This window comes from Colletotrichum truncatum, assembly GCF_014235925.2.
Source record: "Colletotrichum truncatum strain CMES1059 chromosome Unknown Contig_0003, whole genome shotgun sequence".
Classification (NCBI taxonomy): Eukaryota; Fungi; Ascomycota; class Sordariomycetes; order Glomerellales; family Glomerellaceae; genus Colletotrichum; species Colletotrichum truncatum.
The window spans coordinates 4,564,828-4,583,187 of NW_027222400.1; the positions used below are offsets into that span (position 1 = coordinate 4,564,828).

General features: G+C 52.0%; 7 protein-coding genes across 7 annotated transcripts; 2 read left to right on the forward strand and 5 right to left on the reverse strand.

Moving 5' to 3' along the window:
* Positions 1-2,260: 2,260 nt before the first annotated feature.
* Positions 2,261-2,504, reverse strand: CTRU02_206123 (uncharacterized protein; the record flags this gene model as incomplete). Its single annotated transcript, XM_036728702.1, has 2 exons — positions 2,261-2,382; positions 2,438-2,504. The coding sequence occupies 2 exons, from the start codon at positions 2,502-2,504 to the stop codon at positions 2,261-2,263; spliced, it is 189 nt and encodes a 62-aa protein (XP_036579591.1).
* A 1,650-nt stretch (positions 2,505-4,154) lies between these two features.
* On the forward strand, positions 4,155-4,979 carry CTRU02_206124 (ammecr1 family protein; the record flags this gene model as incomplete). Its single annotated transcript, XM_036728701.1, has 1 exon — positions 4,155-4,979. The coding sequence occupies one exon, from the start codon at positions 4,155-4,157 to the stop codon at positions 4,977-4,979; it is 825 nt and encodes a 274-aa protein (XP_036579590.1).
* Positions 4,980-6,140: 1,161 nt separating this feature from the next.
* Positions 6,141-6,653, reverse strand: CTRU02_206125 (uncharacterized protein; the record flags this gene model as incomplete). The annotated part of the gene is made up of 1 exon (XM_036728700.1): positions 6,141-6,653. One exon carries the CDS (start codon positions 6,651-6,653, stop codon positions 6,141-6,143), a length of 513 nt encoding a protein of 170 aa, XP_036579589.1.
* Positions 6,654-8,524: 1,871 nt separating this feature from the next.
* Positions 8,525-9,781, reverse strand: CTRU02_206126 (HET domain containing protein; the record flags this gene model as incomplete). Its single annotated transcript, XM_036728699.1, has 1 exon — positions 8,525-9,781. The coding sequence occupies one exon, from the start codon at positions 9,779-9,781 to the stop codon at positions 8,525-8,527; it is 1,257 nt and encodes a 418-aa protein (XP_036579588.1).
* Positions 9,782-10,906: 1,125 nt separating this feature from the next.
* On the reverse strand, positions 10,907-12,043 carry CTRU02_206127 (methyltransferase domain-containing protein; the record flags this gene model as incomplete). The annotated part of the gene is made up of 1 exon (XM_036728698.1): positions 10,907-12,043. One exon carries the CDS (start codon positions 12,041-12,043, stop codon positions 10,907-10,909), a length of 1,137 nt encoding a protein of 378 aa, XP_036579587.1.
* Positions 12,044-13,858: 1,815 nt separating this feature from the next.
* CTRU02_206128 (Vacuolar protein sorting-associated protein 74) lies at positions 13,859-15,127 on the forward strand (the record flags this gene model as incomplete). Its single annotated transcript, XM_036728696.1, has 4 exons — positions 13,859-14,125; positions 14,200-14,446; positions 14,538-14,989; positions 15,038-15,127. 4 exons carry the CDS (start codon positions 13,859-13,861, stop codon positions 15,125-15,127), a joined length of 1,056 nt encoding a protein of 351 aa, XP_036579585.1.
* A 1,143-nt stretch (positions 15,128-16,270) lies between these two features.
* On the reverse strand, positions 16,271-18,268 carry CTRU02_206129 (surfeit locus protein 6; the record flags this gene model as incomplete). Its single annotated transcript, XM_036728695.1, has 3 exons — positions 16,271-17,908; positions 18,070-18,153; positions 18,248-18,268. The coding sequence occupies 3 exons, from the start codon at positions 18,266-18,268 to the stop codon at positions 16,271-16,273; spliced, it is 1,743 nt and encodes a 580-aa protein (XP_036579584.1).
* Positions 18,269-18,360: the final 92 nt, after the last annotated feature.

The window sequence follows — 18,360 nt, forward strand, 5'->3', positions numbered from 1 at the left end:
CATTTGATGATGTGGTGAGGTCTCTTTGACCAGCCCTCAAGAGACAAACGGCATTCTCAGCAGGGCTGATGGTGGAGAATATGTTCGAAAGCGGTCTAGCTCGAGACTAATTCGAGCACCACATTTGCTGTTGCTGACGCCAGGGACGAGAGACAGCTTCTGGTCCCTGCGTGTCCTTCACCTACACTATGGACTCTGGCTGGTGCAAGTACACTACCCGCGCCCGCCCTCTGAGTTGTCTTGCGGGCCGCATTGTGGCAGTGACTCAGTAAGGCTGCAGCTTAAGGTGAGATGAGGTTGAGTTTTGCATGATCTTTGGAGCACTAGTCGGTGGAAAAGGTGAGATGTCATAAGGTTGGTCGACGAAGCTGGTTACGACGAGCTTGATTAAGGCTGGCCATCCACACGGTTGCATCAGTGTGACTCTGTCGCCCAACCGGACGGAACCAGTCCCAGTGTTTGCGTCTCTAATGCAGCGACCCAGGATGTCAGCCAAGTCAATCAGTGCAGGGGAGTCGGAAAATTGCGCTGGCGTTGGAAGTTTGTTGGGCGTCGGTCACCTAACACAGGTTTTGGTGGACAGCGGGAAAAGAGGCGCAGAGACAAGCAAGCCAGCTAGGAGAGAGAAGCGAGTCCGATGCCCGCCCGAAGGCCTGAACCAGGCTAGGGCACCGTGCGACTATGATGGTAGGCCTGTAGGGAACAGTGCGGATAACACCCCGTAGTGTAGGCAGACTGCAGAGGCAGACTGGTGGGGCCCAAGCTCTTATGGCTTGTCTTTCCTCTCTGTTCCCTTGCCGTTTTGGTTTTTAGCACCTACTCCTTCGTAGTAAACACATCCACGTTGTCGCTCTTAATCAACAGGCCCCTCAACGCCTCTTCCGCTTTTCTTCTCGATCTGGTTGCCAGAGCATCCGATGATGCTGGCCACTGAAGTATTCGTCTCAAGATGAGCACAAGTTAAAGTTATCTGATCTGCATAAGGCGGCAATGTCTTTCTGTTAAGTCGGCCCATCTTCATGCACCCTCTCAAAGGGGACGACACCGAGGAAAGTACTTCAGACGGCCGACTTGCACATGTTCTTATGTGACAGGTTGACGTGTGAGTCTGAAGGCCATTCTTGGCCTTCGTTTGCCCAGTCCAACGTCCGTAATGCCAAGTTCCAGACAGCAGCTCCACTGGCAGCCACTTCTTCTCGAACCGACCTTCTGACAACGACTCTGAAGTTGCCAATGGTCCAGATGACATGACCTCAACGCCCATGGCTGTTCGAACAGCCCCTTCCAACGCAGGACCCAACACGTACGAAACATCATTTACAAACTCTAATGGCCTTCCCAGAATAATTCCCGTCTCCCCTTGAGTCCTTCTGGGACGGACCAATAGCGGAGCTTGCAAGGGGGTCTAATGTTGTTTGCAAAGCCCCAACAACCAACAGAATAGCAACACCAAGCTGCACGTTTTGGGCGGAAAATTTACAGCCCATTAGAAACATATCCAGAATCAGGCAGTCGAATTTTCTGGCCCATAGCCATGCAATACCCAAGGCTTTTGGCGGGTCGGTTTCCCTCTTTCTGAAGCAAGCTGGAGCTGGTCTCGTAGGATGAATCGTGGCTGAGCTTGTCCGGACGACGACCCCCCAGCCCATCTCGCCTACCCATGGAGACTGCCCAGGCATCTGCTTCTTGGTCGCCCGTTGCAACGCCCCTGTATGGACATCCACTCCTGGTGGGTTCTCGGTGTTTAAGCTTACAACCAAGTCTTTCCCAGTTTTCCAATATTCTCCAGGTTCAGGAATAGCAACCAGTCGGATCATCTTATCGGCAGGGAACTTTCGTGCTCTGAAGATCCCTTCCATAAAGTATGATGGAACGTGAGGGACCTACAGATGCATAAAAAATGACCGCTCAGTATAATGCGCGATACAAACGTGAGTCACATTGAATTCTCATGAGTCCCGTGAAAAAAAGGCTGGCCTTTGCGCATTTTTTGCGCATGCCAGCCGAGTTTATTGAAAGTATTATCTGCTTCAAGAGGACGGAGGACTAAATGTCACTCTGTTCGTTAAACCCGATCCCAGATCAAAAATAAAAGCCAATATCGTTAATTGAATTGTCATAATGCCTATTCCGCATGTAGTTCCATCCCAGCTTGTCGCCAGATTGTGGAGTTACAGGCGGGTTGTGGTATGATGTTGCGTTCTCAAAGGGCCGATCGACGACCTATATCCCATCCCCCTCAAGTTGAGCCGAATGTGATTTAGAGACCGGCTTCCTTGTTGGCCTGGTAGACACCGGTGGAGCTGAAGGGAATGATGTTGCCGTTTGCATCCGTCATGGCAGCCTCGTTGACTGCCACGCCAGCCTGTCGCTTCTCGACCTCTGTACAACTTGTTAACACTAGATTCTCCTGCATCCTGTGTGGATAGCAACATACGCTCAGTGGGAGCAGCAGCGACGAAAGCGGCAGCAACGGCGAAAAGAGTGAAGACGGAGTACTTCATTTTGACGGTGTTATTGTCTTGGTTGGTTGTAACGAGTGTCGGCCGGCGACGAGCAGATAAGTTCTGTACACGAAGAGAAAGACAAAAAAAGTCCGATGCGGGTAAGAGAATGTTTGTTGGTTGAATACCAAGTCCAAAAGAAACAGAACACCGGAAGGGAAAGCAGGTATTTGTATCTTAACGAGACACACACAACGCCCAGGGTCTGCGCCAAGTATCGCCATCGACATCATACATCAGACAAGTATAGGGAGGGAGCTGGCATACGCACGGGTGTCAGGTCATCCAGACTGCTGTCATCCAAAATCTGACTTGAACTCACAATCATTGCCCCGGAGCTTCAAGTTGTGACCAGCGGTCAGGGCCCCCGCCCGGCCCCATCCCTGGCTATCGTTGCCACAGCTCGCGACATCGGTTACTTGACCAAGGGCCAGCCGTGGCCTCACCAAAAGAAGTAATATGCCATCGAGTCAACCACGCAGACACAAGGGACTTCCCAGGGTGTCATCCCGCTAACAGATGCCTCGCCTAGAAGCTCATCCGATGAAAAATTAAGGAAGCATTGGCCCAGACCTCCACCTCTTCCCCGGCCTTCAGTGCCTCAGCCAACGTAATGATGTGGATGATCAGAGCGGTCCAAGAGGGCTGATCGCAGGAGAAAATACGTTAGCAACGGCAAAAACGTCTGAAACTGGGCTGCGACGAGGGAGACGCGTAGGAGCGGCCCACTAGTCTATATAGGCCTCGTATCAGAGCCTTGCTCGAGGTTGGGGCAAGCGAAGATCATACAAGAGGCCGCTCGCTTTCACCAAGTTCCGGTAGCAAAGTCCGCAGGGGAAGACGGGGTTAAAGGTTGTCACCCCAGCGTTGCCAAGTCTTCACCCCAGTGTACTTTATTGTGAAGCTTAGCCGGAGGATGGGGATTTGGGAGTGTTTTTTTTTCAATAACCTGGAAGGTGGGAGGCTAGAACAGACCGGTTCCCTGGCGACCTCGACAGCTGGACCAGATGAAAGTGTTCGGACCAGTGTCGTTCCCGTTCAGGAGGTGTTTCGAAACTGGCCAACCCCTGTGCCGTTGATACCAAGATGCCCAAATGAATGGGTAGTCTGAGGCAGGAAAATCATTTGAGCGGCCCGGTTTTTATTTTTAGCTTTGATCGTCGTTTCCCTCTCATGTGCTTAACCCGATGAACTTCTTACATAATGTTGGCGTTTGCCTTAAGGTTCATCTTTCCTCGGGAGACACAACACAGATGATGGATACAATTTATGCACGGATTTATACTCTTTCTATGAATGGCATAACAATCCATGGAAGCACAACCCACCCTGCCACCCAACCGCGGGGTTCCGTTATCTGAAGTGGGGTTCAGCTGGAGGTGCGACGCCACTGATCCTCAAGCAGTGACTTTCCATTAAGCTGTATGGCTGCCAACCTACCGAGTACCTTTTGCTTGTTTTCTAACCTTTCTCCAACTTCCAACGTGCCAAACCGCTCCTCTCCGCATCGTCTACTGCTGATCCTGTGCAACCGTCAGCCTGAACGACTCTGCGGACGCTGTGAACCTCCTCTTCCGTCCCATTGTTATTTTACTAAGAGACATACCACGCCACTTTTGCCACCCAATCCCTCCTCTTTGAAACGAACTCATGGCGACTGTGGAACACTGTCTGTACTGTTTCGAGGCTTTGGCTTCGCATTTGGAGAAGCGGCGAGGTCTCTCCCTCAAGGAAATCCAACGGTCATGGCCAGAATACGCCAAGACCCTGTCTCCCGGCCTCGGTGATGGCAAGGATGCATCCAAGAAGCTTCTCCCGGCCCTGCAACGGCTCGCCGAGCCTACGAGTGACTCGGGCTCCGCCTCCTCCGGCTCCAGCCTCTCGCTGCCCGCCGAGACCCCCGAGACCTCCGTCAACTCCCTCGCCGAAGCTGACGACGACGACGATACCGTCATCACCGAGTCTCCGCTCTTTGTGACTTGGAATACCATCTCACCACGTTCGGGTCACCGCTCGCTTCGAGGCTGCATAGGCACCTTTGAGCCGCAGGAGCTCGAGGATGGGCTGTCAAGCTACAGCCTAACCTCGGCACTCCACGACATGCGCTTCCCGCCCATCGAGGCGTCGGAGCTACCCTCCCTCGAGGTAGGCGTGACCCTCCTAACCGATTTTGAGGACTGTGACGATGCCATGGACTGGACTCTTGGTGTGCACGGCCTGCGCATCAGCTTCTTCTACCACGGCAAGCGCTACGGCGCGACCTATCTTCCCGACGTCGCCGTTGAGCAGGAATGGACCAAGGAGGAGACACTTGTGAGCCTTATGCGGAAGGCTGGATGGGTTGGGCGCAAGGAAAAATGGCAAGATATCGAGCTCAAGGTGGTCCGGTATCAGGGCAAGAAAGAGGCCTTGGAGTACGCTGAATATAAGAAGTGGTACGACTGGGTCCAGAAGAACAAGACCAAGTCTGGGTGAAGGGCCGGCTGGTCTCTGATGATTATGGATATATGAGGGGCGTTATTTTGGTACACGGACATCTTCCAAGAGTCGAGGATAGGTGACAGGCCACAGGCAGTCAATAGAAGGCTACTAATCCCCTTCGGATAGATGGAGGATAGCCTTGTGTTTAATACATTCTTATCACAGCTATGCAGGTTTTTGGTCTCTAGGTTCCCTGTAGCATAAGTATGCACTGGCATCCCGTTATTGAATATGTATGAATGAGAAAGAGCAAACTTGCAGTCATCATTTGGAGGTCCGGAAGATAGGATTTTGCATGAGCCAATTGTTTCGTCGTACTAGAGCCATTGTGGCCAGTTGGCATTACTTAAAACCAGATTTACTATCTATGATAGTTCAGCCTGGTTTGGGAAGTCCATTTTTTTATCTTCAATATTATATGATGCCACATGTGCCTATTTATTAATGTTTTTTTGATCGTCGAATATCGGTAGAGTCTCTAGATTAGACATTGTTCTTGATCTACACCAATATTTTAGGGTATAAATGGGGTGAACTGCAACGACAAAATGATTCCTTTGTTCAGAAGAGCCTCTAGATTATTGATGACTCTGTTCTACGGACCTTGTATCATTCAACTACTTGGGGCTTGCTACAACTAAACTTGCGAAAGCAATATTCGTATTTTACCAATCGACGAGTATCTGACATGGAACCACGCATGCATATTTTTGCAGACGTTTGCTGCCGCTCTATTTGCACGACTTCTAAGAGCACGGATCGTAAGAGAAGATTACACATTCACATGAAGTATGATTCTTTTTTGGTGCGCTCGATTATACTTGTACGCAGGTACAATAGCTCTTTCCGGTCATATCGCCAATCCTACACAGTGTGGCGATAGTACGGCTGAGATGTCGATTTCATTGAAGTCTTTTAATCGTTTCCAAGTATCTAGTCATATTATTATACACACTTAATTGAAATGACAAAATTGAGTATCATAATCTCGTGAGAAAGATAAAGAAAATAACAGAAAAAGCACACAGTCACGTTCATGCAACTTCATTTGCCCGCTGCAAACCCAGCTTTCTTTCTCGTATGCCCACATGCGCCAGCATGAACTCCATCACGTTCTTCAAGGAAATTATAGTAGTTCAGGATGTACCAGTAGCGCTAGTACCTTGATCTACTGCGGCTGGTGTGGTACACGGGCGCGGGAGCCCTCGGTGATGCGCTCGCCCTCCTCTTCTCATAGGTGACGGGCTGCGCGTAGCGAACCTCGTTGATTTCGTACGAAGGTCGCCGCGACCGGGACGTCTCATGGTGGTAGTGTCCGTGGCCGTGGTGTCTTCTGTGGTGACGCGAAGCTGGCGACCTCCCACGGTAGGCATCCTTCTCAGCCCAGTCGTCCGGCTTGCTCCACATGCCGCAAGACTTGATGATCCACAGGAGCAGGAGGAATCCTGCGATAGAGCCGATGACGATTCCGGCGATAGCACCGCCGCTGAGGTTGTTGTCCGATGCGCTCTCGTCGGTATTAGGGGTAGCGGTGACCGTCACAACGGTTTGCCGGATGAAGATGTCGCGGAGGGCGAGGGGGAGGGTCTTTGTCGGACTTGAATCCGAGGATGCCGAGCGTGGGATGAGCCCAGCGAGGGCATCAGAGACTGGTACTGCCGGCGCCATTGTGGTGACTTTGAATTATATGGCAGCTGAGAAGGACGAGAGCAGCCTACTGTAGATGAAGCTTGATAACCTGAGAGAGACGGAGACCAGATGACAACTCAAAGACTACGAGTACTACAGCGGGAGGGGATGAAGAGATTATGATAAATACTGTTAACTAGTGACAATTTGATGACGACAATGCATTTTTTTGGACGAGGAAAAGCGCCAACAGGCCCGAGAAAGAAGAAAGGTCCAATCGAGGGTTGGCTAGAACCCCCCCCCCCCCAAAGCCGAGTGGATGGGGCAAGGTCTGCAAGTCATGGCAACGATGTGACCAGGGCGGGTACGGAAAGTGACTGAGAAATCCCTCGGTGACCTGGACATCATTGGAAAGCAAGCAAGCAGTGCTGTGTAAGTGTGGGTGGGAATGCGAAAATGGAAATTTCTTGGACGAATCCCCCCCTCGTTGCAAGGTAGATCTTGGACCTTTGTCGGTCGGTAACCAGGTCTGCGCAGAAAGCGCATCCTGGCTTTCATGGGATTCAAGCTCCCAAGACACGAGGCTGCTGGTCCCACCCGCCCTGGATCGTCGCCTTGATGTTCATCTGTTGGTCGAAACGGTTTTCAAAGGGAGGTCTTTTTTTTCCTTATTTCTTTTTGCGCTTTGAGCGGCGCTTCTCTTACCCCTCCATATCTGAACCGAGAACAATTACAAAAAAAGAGCCCTTGCTTTAGGTTCCTGGCAGGAATTTCGAGGGCAATCAACCCCCCACGACAAATCCAGGCTAGCCAGCGGCCAGTTGTCGCTAGCAAAGTGGGCGATGCCGGCAAGAAGGTTATTTAGCAATGTCACATTGTGAGATCAGCGACGTAGGAAGTTGTAGGTGGAGCCGTGACCGTCCCATCACGTTTACGTCACTGGCTGACATCCCCGGTGGTTGGGAAAACAGCCCGAAAAACCCCGCATCGATTGGCCAATGCTCCGGAGTGGGCTCTCCGGCAGCGCTGGAAGCTCGGGGCCCACCCGCACCATGGTCCCGTCACCACACCACCCGTCGTTTTCTGGCCGCTGTCATCCGGTCATGAGGACATCCAGTAATGGCTCTTCTTTTACCTATTTCTGCTTTACCAAGCTGCCTTGTTTGCTCCTTGTTCCTGGGGCTAATTAAGACCTCCCTCGTGGCTGTGTCTTTGATCGCGATCCTTGCCGCCGGCCACTAGGAGTGCTCGGGTCGTGTGAGACACCCGTCCATCCACCACACGAGAACAATACCACCGCTTTGCAGCCCACATTCATACAGTTGCATTTTTCTGTGATTCCAGTTGGGTTTGGTTGAAATGCCCGTTTTGAATCGTTAAGATGTATGAGAAATTCCTCCCATACAACATTACTTGAAACGTGCTGTAGTGGTAAATTTGTGACTATTTACCTTTCTCCATCTTTTAAACAGCCAAATTATCCGGTTGTTTAAATGATTGTTCCGTAGTCTGTGTCCTGCCTTTGAAGACTTACTTTCTCGCCATAGACACCGCAGTCATGAGTGGGACCTCGTATTGCTTCTTTCATTTGTTAAATTTTGTGCCAAAAACCTGTCACTGCTCGCTATGAGACTACTACGCCCCGCATACTTGGTACAAGTTCAACCAGACCAAATAGTTCCAACGGAGCCCAAGCCTTTTTGAGATTAGTAGTCAGGTTGTAAGCTTTGACGCGTCCAATATTGGATGTGGATTTGCACAGCAAGACCAACGCGTCCTTTCTGCCTGTCGCTGTAGGATAGGGCAAGTTCCTCATAAGGAACCTGATTAGAATCTTAATATGTGATTCTGGGGACGAAAATTCATCGACAGCAGGGTATTTGTACATCACTCCAAATCTCCACCTTTTCTCAATTTAGTCTCCCTCTCCATGTAAAATGCTTTTTAGGGTCAGCTGCCAGCACCCGCATGGCTTCAACATCTGGCGCATCCGACCCGTTCTCGATTACCCCAGCCTCCACCGCCAGCTTTGCGTACTTGGTTGCCTTGTTCTTGTCTCCAAGCAAATTGAAGTTGAGCGCTGCCAAAGTATACGCGCCGGCCAACTTCGACTCCAACCTCTCTTCCTCGTACAGCTTTAACAACTTCTCAATCAAGGACGTCGTCACTTTGGCGGTGATATCCGAAAGCTTTCTCTCAGTATCCTGAATCTCTACCAACCGTTTATCAGACGCCGCGGCTTTTCTTTTCGCAAGGCTGCACTGTGAACACCCACAATCGAACCCCCATGCTATCCTGGCACGTTCCTGTCGTAAAGAACGCACATCGAGCTGGTCTAGATACGATATCGTTAGCTCCTCACCCGGCTTCACTGGCCTTACGACAGTGGTCTTGTGACGCCCATCGGTACCGATATGGAAGGCGACATTGGGCCGACAGTCGTGGTTATACCGTGATACCTCCGGGAAGTTGCCATAGTGGTGGCCGTCGCCTTGGGATCCGCCACCAAGGTCCATCTGGAAAGCATTGGTTTGCATTATGTCGACGATCTCATGGCCACCGAAATGTGCCATCTGGCCGAGGAAGCTCTTCCGTGCTGGTGCAGGTAAAAGATTCGCGACAGCATCAAGAAGAGGATACTGCTTAGCTGGAGGCGTGTGTTCAATGAAGGCGCGATGGGCGATGAGTACGGGGGTCTGCAGCATAACAATGTCCCCTCGCGCGAGTGTCTTGTTGGCGATCATGCCCAATCCTTTGCCGCCCACCTCGGTGATGCGGAATGGAGGGGTTGATGAGCCTGGGTCGCCTGTGCTATGTTCTTCGATCTTTTCCCCCATTTCCTTCAACTTTTGCTGGTTTTCCAGCGTTGAGATGATGACAACCCCCCTTCCGGCCGCAAAGCCTCTGTGCGCATACAGACAGTAGTCCCCTGCGCATCCATGTGGGCCAGTCCAGTCTTGAGGCTCATCCGGCCTCGTCTCATTGTTTGACTTTTGTGTCGAATATTCTCCATTTGATGTTGTTCTGTCTTTGACTGGACATTCCAATACTGACTCCTCAAGGGGTGTCCAGGGACATGTTCGTGTCCCCAAAAGCCGCGCTTGGGCCTCTGATGCGGCAGAGCACGACGCCAAGGCCAAATATGTAATTGCTAATAAACACAGCATAATGATAGCCCTTATTAGAAAGGTAAACAAACAATGGGAGACTTAAGTTATATTAGAGAGTAAATCCGGCTCACTTCGCAGTCATAAAACGACAGTAAAGTATCCGGCTTGAAATATGGGATAAAGTCTGTTTGGTCTTGGCACCAAGACAGCTCCACCTGTTTCATCAACGTCCTTGAAACTTAGGGGGATATGAGATCGGCGAATTGAGGCGGTTCTTTGGCTGGTCACAGTCTCATCGTAGATTTACCGTCATTTCAGGAGGAAAGTTACTACACACTCTTTGGAAACGCCAGTCAGCGCTGGGCAAGCCTCGAAGTTTAGGCAGCGATGCCGGGACGGACTGAGATGCGTAATCATGTGAGGACTTGACGCAGCCCGAACCTTAGATACATATTAACTAACCAAATCAGAATATACATAAACTATATTTTTTGACCGCATAGGGGTATCAGGATTCATTGCTCGTAAGCGTCCAGCTTGGATATCGAGCTGACAGGGCCTCTCAATGCGGCAAACCACCTAGGATATATACCCTTTGCTGCAACGCTGCTGACGTCGCATAAGACGAATCTAATATAGGAACAGTTGAATGACCTATGTTCAGTTCACAGTGTCTCCTGTCCTGTCAAGCATCACAGTAATGATACAGAGTGCTGATGTCAGAATGTGTGAGCACGGTGACTGTCTCCATTCTTCTCCCAGTCACACGATGGTGTCCCGACGACTGGAAAGTCTTTATAAGTAAGATACCAGAAGCATAGTTTTACAAGTGAAGGCACACAGTTCAGGCCCGAGCCGAGTATTGTTCGGTCAAAGTTCCATTACTTAGACAGCCCGGTTCGACAGAGAACGTACCGTGAACCTGAGATTTGCTTGGAATGCGAAAGCCCGGTTGATGAAGGAGGAGGCGTGAAACTGATCAGAGTCGAGCTGTAGTCGATACAATCTATCGGCTTCAGGTCGTTTTTAATCCACATCACGCCTTGGAAAGGCGGTTGGCGGTTGAGCTGATCATGCCGGCATACTTCATCGGCCCAGCATGGATGATGTGCTGTGTGATGAAAAGTTACCGAAACCGACCGTAACTTTGAGTAATGTTACAATGTCATTATCGATTTGAGATCATTCTGTTGTGTCCGTTTTTGTCAAATCCTCTGGTTCTGCTTCCGGTATTTCCTCTGGGTTGTTCTGTGGCATCTCTTTAGGTGCATCTTTTCGAACCTCCTTCTTGAGCATCGGCTTTCTTCCATAGATAGAATATCCATACCAATATGCATGAATACCCAGGTTCTTTACATCTCGTCTGACTTGGGCACAGAACACAAGAACCTCTGCGGGCGTCCAGCCAAGAACACGGGTAAAAAGTGCCATGGCCATGCCCTCAATGCCAGGCAGCAGTGATGCCTGTGTCCAGTTCCCTAGTTCTTGTAGCCTGTGATCCCTGGGCCACGGTGAGACAGGCATTTTCTGCTTCGTCACAGTCACGTCCTCAAATCCTACATCCTCAAGGATTTGGGACAGGTTAGACGTGACGGTAAGAGAACGTCCCATCTTCTCTACGGCCTCAACAAGAAGCGCCGACCATTTGAAAAGCGCCATGTCCTCCGTCAGCGTGCCGTCATCGCACTCTATAGGATAGAGGTTATCATGGATTTCGAAGTACCCGCCTGGCTCCAGATTATCGAAGGCTTGGCTAACAATCCACTCCCAACTATGAAAACTGCCAAGCATATTGCGAGAAAAGATGAAGTCAAATGGCTCAGACCACGCCCATTCTCTCTCAAGGTCGTCAACTTCGAAAACGCAATTCAGCGGGACATAGTCGGGCTGAATGGGGCTCAAATCCACCCCGATAACCGTCGAGTCGGGGTGCTCATCGGCGTAATCTAGAGCCCATATCCCCGTTCCTGTACCGATGTCAAGGACACGCTTAGCGCCGTCTTTTTTTGGGCATAGGCATGGCTCGCCGTCCCAGACCAAGGTCCACAGGTGGTTTGCGATGTCCAGGCGCTCTTGCTCAAGATCATCATTCGGAAGGGCATAGTGGCCGTCACTGAAACGGTGGTAGGTGCGCCCATTTTCCCGGCGGTAATCAAGGATACTGGCCTTCAACGATGTGATTGAAGCTCCATCGTCAGAGTCGGAATCTGGATAATCGGGGACCTCGAACTTGAACTCGAATTGGGTGCCCGGCAGAGCAATCACTTGTTGAGTCTCAGGCCGAGTCTCCAGTCCATCCGACTTTTCCTGGTGAGCCATATTATGTCTTGGCCACAACAATACATTCAAACCTCGTCAGTCGTATTCCATCGGTGAATTCGAGGTTTGAGTGTTGCTGCGGTATGTTGCATTTGGGAAAGTAAGCCAGGCACATCCCTGATGCGCCCTGTTAGTCCACACTCGCTGGGTACTCCACTTTGCCATTTATTTAATTCAGAGGATTTCTATTTTGCCTACCTAACCCCGGGACCGGCAACTTTGCCTTTCTCGCGCTAGCGTTCCCGGCGGCGGAACAACGTAGCGTCCGTGCAGACCCGACCGGCGCCGACCCCATGAAGCCGTAACCCCACCATGGCCGTGCCTTCCGCTGCACTGCACCGGTGTGCTAGCCCGGTGGGCTTGCAATGTTAGGCGGCATAAGTTCAGGCCGATCAAAATATGGTGTACGGCAATAGGAAATGATAAGTTAAAGGTTAATAATGGGATCCCTTCAATCGACACGTTTAAGTTGTCATCTCATTTCCCTCAAAGCAAAATCGTTTGACCCATTATTTTCGAGCTGTAGCTCGCATACTTTGACGAGGGAAAAAAAGCGTCTTCTCCTCCTTTAATGCAAGTAAAAATTGTCTCGAGAAACACATACACCTCCTAGTCAATGGTGATCAGATAAAGCAGTAGTTTGTCATGCTTCTAGTATGAATTGCCGGACTGGTAGATTTACCGAAGCCGGCAGCTCGGACTACGGAGATCGCGATGTAGCCGTTCCCACTAAGACAGGATCTCGATAAGGGAACGGAAATTTCCTCAGTGAGCACACGCGTCTGGCCACGTGTTCGAGCCAGACGTAGATTAGGTGCGGAAAAATGGTTTCAGCGAAGTAAAACAGGTGGTTCAAGAGACACGCAGAGGAAATTGTGGACTTGGTTGCTGAAATAGACTTTGGTATCCTGAGTCAAGGCCGGTGCAATTTATGGACGGGTTCCGGTATCGATGGTCGGTAGGTTGATCGGTTATCATTGAGCAGATCTGTGTCTCAATGCAGTCTTTTGATGGTTTTGGTAAAGCTTTTCATCGTGGATGGGGTCTACGTAGAGGAACATGACAAGATGATTCTCGTTGAAGCAATGTCATTCTGTTTATCCCAGGGCCCACGCACGGGTGGTGGGGGAGCTCCATCCCTTCCATTCAGAGCCCAGTATCCGTAATTTAGTGTATGTCGTCGTGCACCTCAGGGCAGGTGGGGCCTAAGCCTCAATGGCGCCACAAGAGCTCAACATGCTCCCTTGGCCCGTGCACTCAGCTGGGGCGGTGCAATCCCAGGCTGCGAGAAATTCCATTTCATTGAGAAGGGGCCAAACTTACCCAAGCAGGCCTTTGGGGAGATACGAGCAAAGGGCACACGACACAGCGTCAATCTTCTTTCGACAACCTGCTTATCCAGCACCTCGCTCATCGGCAGGATTGGACTGACCCTCGCCATTGTTAAAGGCACCGAAACAGCATTCGATTTGCCGTTTCTGAACAGCGTGAAGTACACATCAACCGCTCAAGCCAGCACAGCAGCTGCAGCTCCCTCGCCCGATCGCCGAGATAGGGAGAATAGCGAGAAGGGACCTCAACACCACTATCAAGCCTTTGCCGTCTTGCTCCGCAACAGCAACCTATAATACCTGCGGGCCTACTCCCGATTACCTTTTTCATAAGGTGCACACTCGCGCGCCTCGAAATAGTGTCAGACGTCTCACCTGCGACGACCGTTTGACCTAGCCCCGATTTCCGACCAACCCTTAGCCAGCCTTACCCGTTGCACCATTGACGACATTCCCACGATACCCTCTAACTTTTCGATACACAATGTCATCAGCAGGAGGTTTGACTCGACGCCGCGGTGGAGGCGGAGGCGGTGCGGCTGCCGAAGGCGAGACCAGCAATGGCGCCAGCCGGGCCAACTCTACGAACAACGTCAGGGACAGCGCCCCGGAGACGAGCTACGAGAGCGGCGAGAATGGCCACAAAATTGCCTTTGATCCCCGCGACATCAGCGAGAGCGCTGAGCGAAGCAAACAGCCTAAGCTGACTTTGATGGAGGAGGTCCTGCTGCTTGGATTGAAGGACAAGCAGGTATGCCTGGAACAAGCTCTGTATTGTAACCCCTCTCGAACAAAATTCGCTAATTGGCTATTTTCGCGCTATAGGGCTACCTGTCATTCTGGAACGACAACATCTCATACGCACTGCGAGGATGCATCGTCATCGAGCTCGCTTTCCGCGGTCGCATTAGCATGCAGAAGGACGCCTCGAGAAGGCGCTTCCCGCTGGCAGACCGCGTCATCGAAGTTATTGACGATACCCTCACTGGCGAGGTGCTTCTCGACGAGGCATTGAAAATGATGAAGCAGAGCGAGAAGATGAGCGTGAGCTCGTGGATTGACCTGATGAGCGGTAATTCGCCCCCTTTTCCTCCCTAGAAACAAATACCACGCTGTCCACTTCGCCATCAAGCGCTCGAGCTGACAGTCACATCCACAAACAGGAGAGACTTGGAATCTGATGAAGATCGGCTACCAATTAAAACAGGTGCGTGAGCGTCTGGCCAAGGGTCTCGTCGACAAGGGTATCCTCCGCACCGAAAAGCGCAACTTCCTCCTCTTCGATATGGCGACCCACCCCGTCGCGGATGGAGGCGCCAAGGAGGAGATCCGCCGCCGCGTCCGCAACGTCCTCACCCAGCGAACCGTTGTCCTGCCTGCTTCCCAGTTCCTTCCCGAAAACCTCGAGTTCCGCTACGTCCGGACTATCGCTATGGTCTGCGCTGCCTACGCCGCCAACGTGCTTGAGAATGCCCTCAGCACCCTCGGCCACGAGGCTCGCGAACGCGCCTTTGCCCAGACAGATGAGCTGCTCGCTGACTACAGCCAGTGGCCATTCGGCAAGAAGGCCACCGGCAACGGAATCGGCGCCAATCTGCCCCAGGTTATTCAAGAGGTACGTCCGGAATGCTCTTCCCTGCTTACAGCAACTAACAAATTGTAGGAGGTCAGCAAGGGCAAGGACAAGGAGCTGCAACTAGAGGTTGTTGCCGCCTGTCTGAGCGTTTTCACCCGCCTCGATTCACTCTTGTAAACATAACCGACCTTGAAACTCTCGAATCCCGACCGTTCCATTGCCTAGGTCGTCCCTCCCAGCGAGGTGGCCTTGAAACGGCGAGTTGAGCGCAAGCGCTGGAGAATCTCCTTTTTCTTTTTTAATCCCATTCACAACCTAGACAACACACGATCGAGACGCCGCAGCATTCAGCGCTCCCAAAAAAACTTTGAACCACATTCGAACCCCTTACGAGAAATGATAAAGCAAAGCAGGGGATGAAAGATCTTTATTTCGCTTTTCTTTCCCCGGAAACCCACACAGAAAAATCGGCGTGGCATCTAGGTAGGCGGATGGGGTTTTACCGGGGGAAATTACGAAAGGCGGCGCTTTTTATTTATGCATTCCCAGCTGGGGACCTCATGAGAAGGGTTTCTCAGAAGGGGGGCGATGATGAAAAGAAGGAAAGGAGGGAAAGGCGAAAACGAGCACATGTGCAGTTGGTTGGGTTCAACTACGTTTCCCCCCCGTAAGCGATTGTTTTAATGTAACTCTTGAGAAAAAAATTGTAGCGCGTCGCAAGGAAAGAGTACGAGATGCCGATTTCGCGGCCTGTTCCACACAATCCATCATTCCTTGCTTCTGTTCTTGCTTACGTTGGATGTATTCAAGAAGGGGGGGGGGGAACAACAACTGGCGTTAATGAGCATTCAAATCCAAGTATTTTATGTTTCCCTTCTTTTCTCATCTTCCATGGTGTGGTTTCAAACTGCATGTAACGGGCTAGTACTTTTTTTTATGGGAATTATGACTTTGGAATGAGATCGTCTCTTGGCGGATGATGCGCAGGATTCAGAAGGGGAAACGGTGATTATCATGGCTAGAACGATTTGAAGAATGCATTCATGGTTCCCCCTCCTGCGCCGCCATCCCCTTTTTTGTGTTTAGAAATACAAAGTAGTCCCTTTTTTTCCCGAAACGCCGTCCATCCGTAGCCAGATGATGCTGCTCGAAAACCCTTTCCCCTTTCTCTTTCTCTTCTCGACCCGGGATATCGATTAGGTTTTGTCTCTCTCTCTCTCTCTCTCTACTACCTCCACACTCTCTCCCTTCACACGCACTCAAAGACATTGCGTGTTGTTCCTCGCTGTTGACAATTCTTGGGGCCGAGCTCGGCTGCGCTTATTTCTTCTTCTTGCCGCCGCCGAAGCTGCCTTCAAACCCAGGGCGCGCCTTCTTCGCACCGCCGCCGACCTTCTTGCCACTCTTGCGACCAAGCTTGTGCGCGAGCTTGTCATCCTTGCGCTTGCGGATGTTGTCGTCGCGCTTCTTCTGCTTTTCGCGGATGGCCTTGGCGACGCCCTCGCTGCGCTCCTTCCACGCCTTCTCGCTCTTCTTCTTCATCTGGTCCTTGCGCTTGACGGCCTTCTTGAGCGCCTGCTCGTCATCGCGAATACGCTCGCCCTCGGCGCGTCTCCGTGCAATCAGCCACTGCTCCTTCTCTGCGATGTCGGCCTGCTTCTCCTTGTCCAGGGCGGCGAGGCGCTTCTTCTGGTTCTGGACCTTCATGAGTGCCGTCTTGGGGTCCGACGGGCCCTTCTTCTTGTGGCTCGACAGCGCGTGCGAGAGATCGTGGGACAGCTTGGTGCCGTCCTCAAAGGCGATGCGGCCGAACGCGAAGTTGGCGGGCTCGTCGTCCCGGTCTAGGTCGATACGCGGCGACATAACGCTTGGCGAGTTAGAGGCGAGAGCCTCCTCGCGCTTAGCGTCCTCCTCAATCCTGAATTGGCGGCGCAGCTCTTTCTTGTGCTCCTTGCGCTGGGCCTGCTTGGCGCGGCGCGCTTCGATGAGCTCCTGGCGCGTGCGGATGGGCTTGCCATCGGGGCCGTCAGCCTTGCGGGCAGCACGCAGAGCTTCTATCCTTGCGGCGAGACGGGCGCGGAGGGCAGAGGTGTCGGCGGGGAGCTTGATGTGCTTGGGCTTCTCGGAGGGCGGGACGGTGGAGCTTGTGGAGGTGGTGGTGCTCGCCGCCTCATTGGAGCCGGCGCCGGCGTTGGCGGCGGCTGTGTCGAAAGTGGGAGACTGCGGTGTTGAGTCGCTGCTGACGGATTCTGCCGCCTTGTCCTGGTTCAGTCCGGAGATGTCGAGCGCGCGCAAGTCCTTGATCTTGACAGGCTGATCATCCTCCTCGGCCTCAAAAACCTCATCCTCATCAACAGTCTCGTACTCCTCGTCTCTGTCGTGATCGTTGCTAGCGGCCTCAGCCTTCTTCTTCTGCTCCTGCTGCTGCTGCTTCTTCTTGGGTCCAGCCTGCTTCTTGGCCACGGTGGACTTTGCAGTCGCCTTGGGTGTGCCTTGCTCAGGCTTGGTCGTTGACTCTGTCGCCTCGGTTGCCTCATCATTGGCGGCAGCAGCGGCGGCGGCGGCCTCCGTCTTGGCAGCCTTCTTCTCCGCCTTCTTCACCTTCTTCTCCTGCCGCTTCTGCGTCTTGGCCTCTTTTTTTGCGAGTCTCATAAGCTGCGTCTGGGACATTTCGGCGGGGTTGGCGTCATCAATCGTATCAATCGGCTCGGCAGTCTTTTGCTTCTTATTATCCTTGTGTCTGAGACCCTGGCCGGGGAGCTCCCTCTCAACACCGGGCACAGGCTCATCATCTTCTTTGTCTTCCTCCTCTTGCATATCCTGAAGCTTGCGCTTGTTGCGCGCCCGCTCGTCCATGACCTCTTTGGCGTTGCGGTTCAGTTCGCTGTCGGGGTCGAGCTTTGCGGTCTTCGCGGCCTTCGCCTCAGCCTTTGTCTGCTTCTTCTTCTTCCATTGATCCTGTGACCAGAAGCTGCGTAAGCATACGTCCTTGTTCGTTACAGGTGCTCAAATGTCACTGTGAGTGCTTGAAGGAGGCGCAGCAGCCGTGGCATGTCGGTTGCCGCCCGAAGACTTGTGATGCAGAAGTAGAAGGGATTCTTTGGATAGGGCAAACATACAGAGTTGTCTTCTCCGTAGTACATCTTGGCCGGGATGAGAGACAAGAGGCCGTCAAAGGCCTTTGAGTGCTCGCGCAGGCGGTCCTATATGATTGTCAATCCTGCTGGCATCACACGATTGATCGAAGCGCCGCCGCCAGCTTTTTTTTGCAAGTGGCGGGGCACGGACATAACGAACCTGCAATGAAGAGTCCGCCATTTTTTTGGTCCCTTTTCCTTCTCCCTTCTTGCTGCTGGAATTACAAATTAAGGCTTTGTCCAGGGGCAGGTATCAATTCGTTTGTTGAGCTG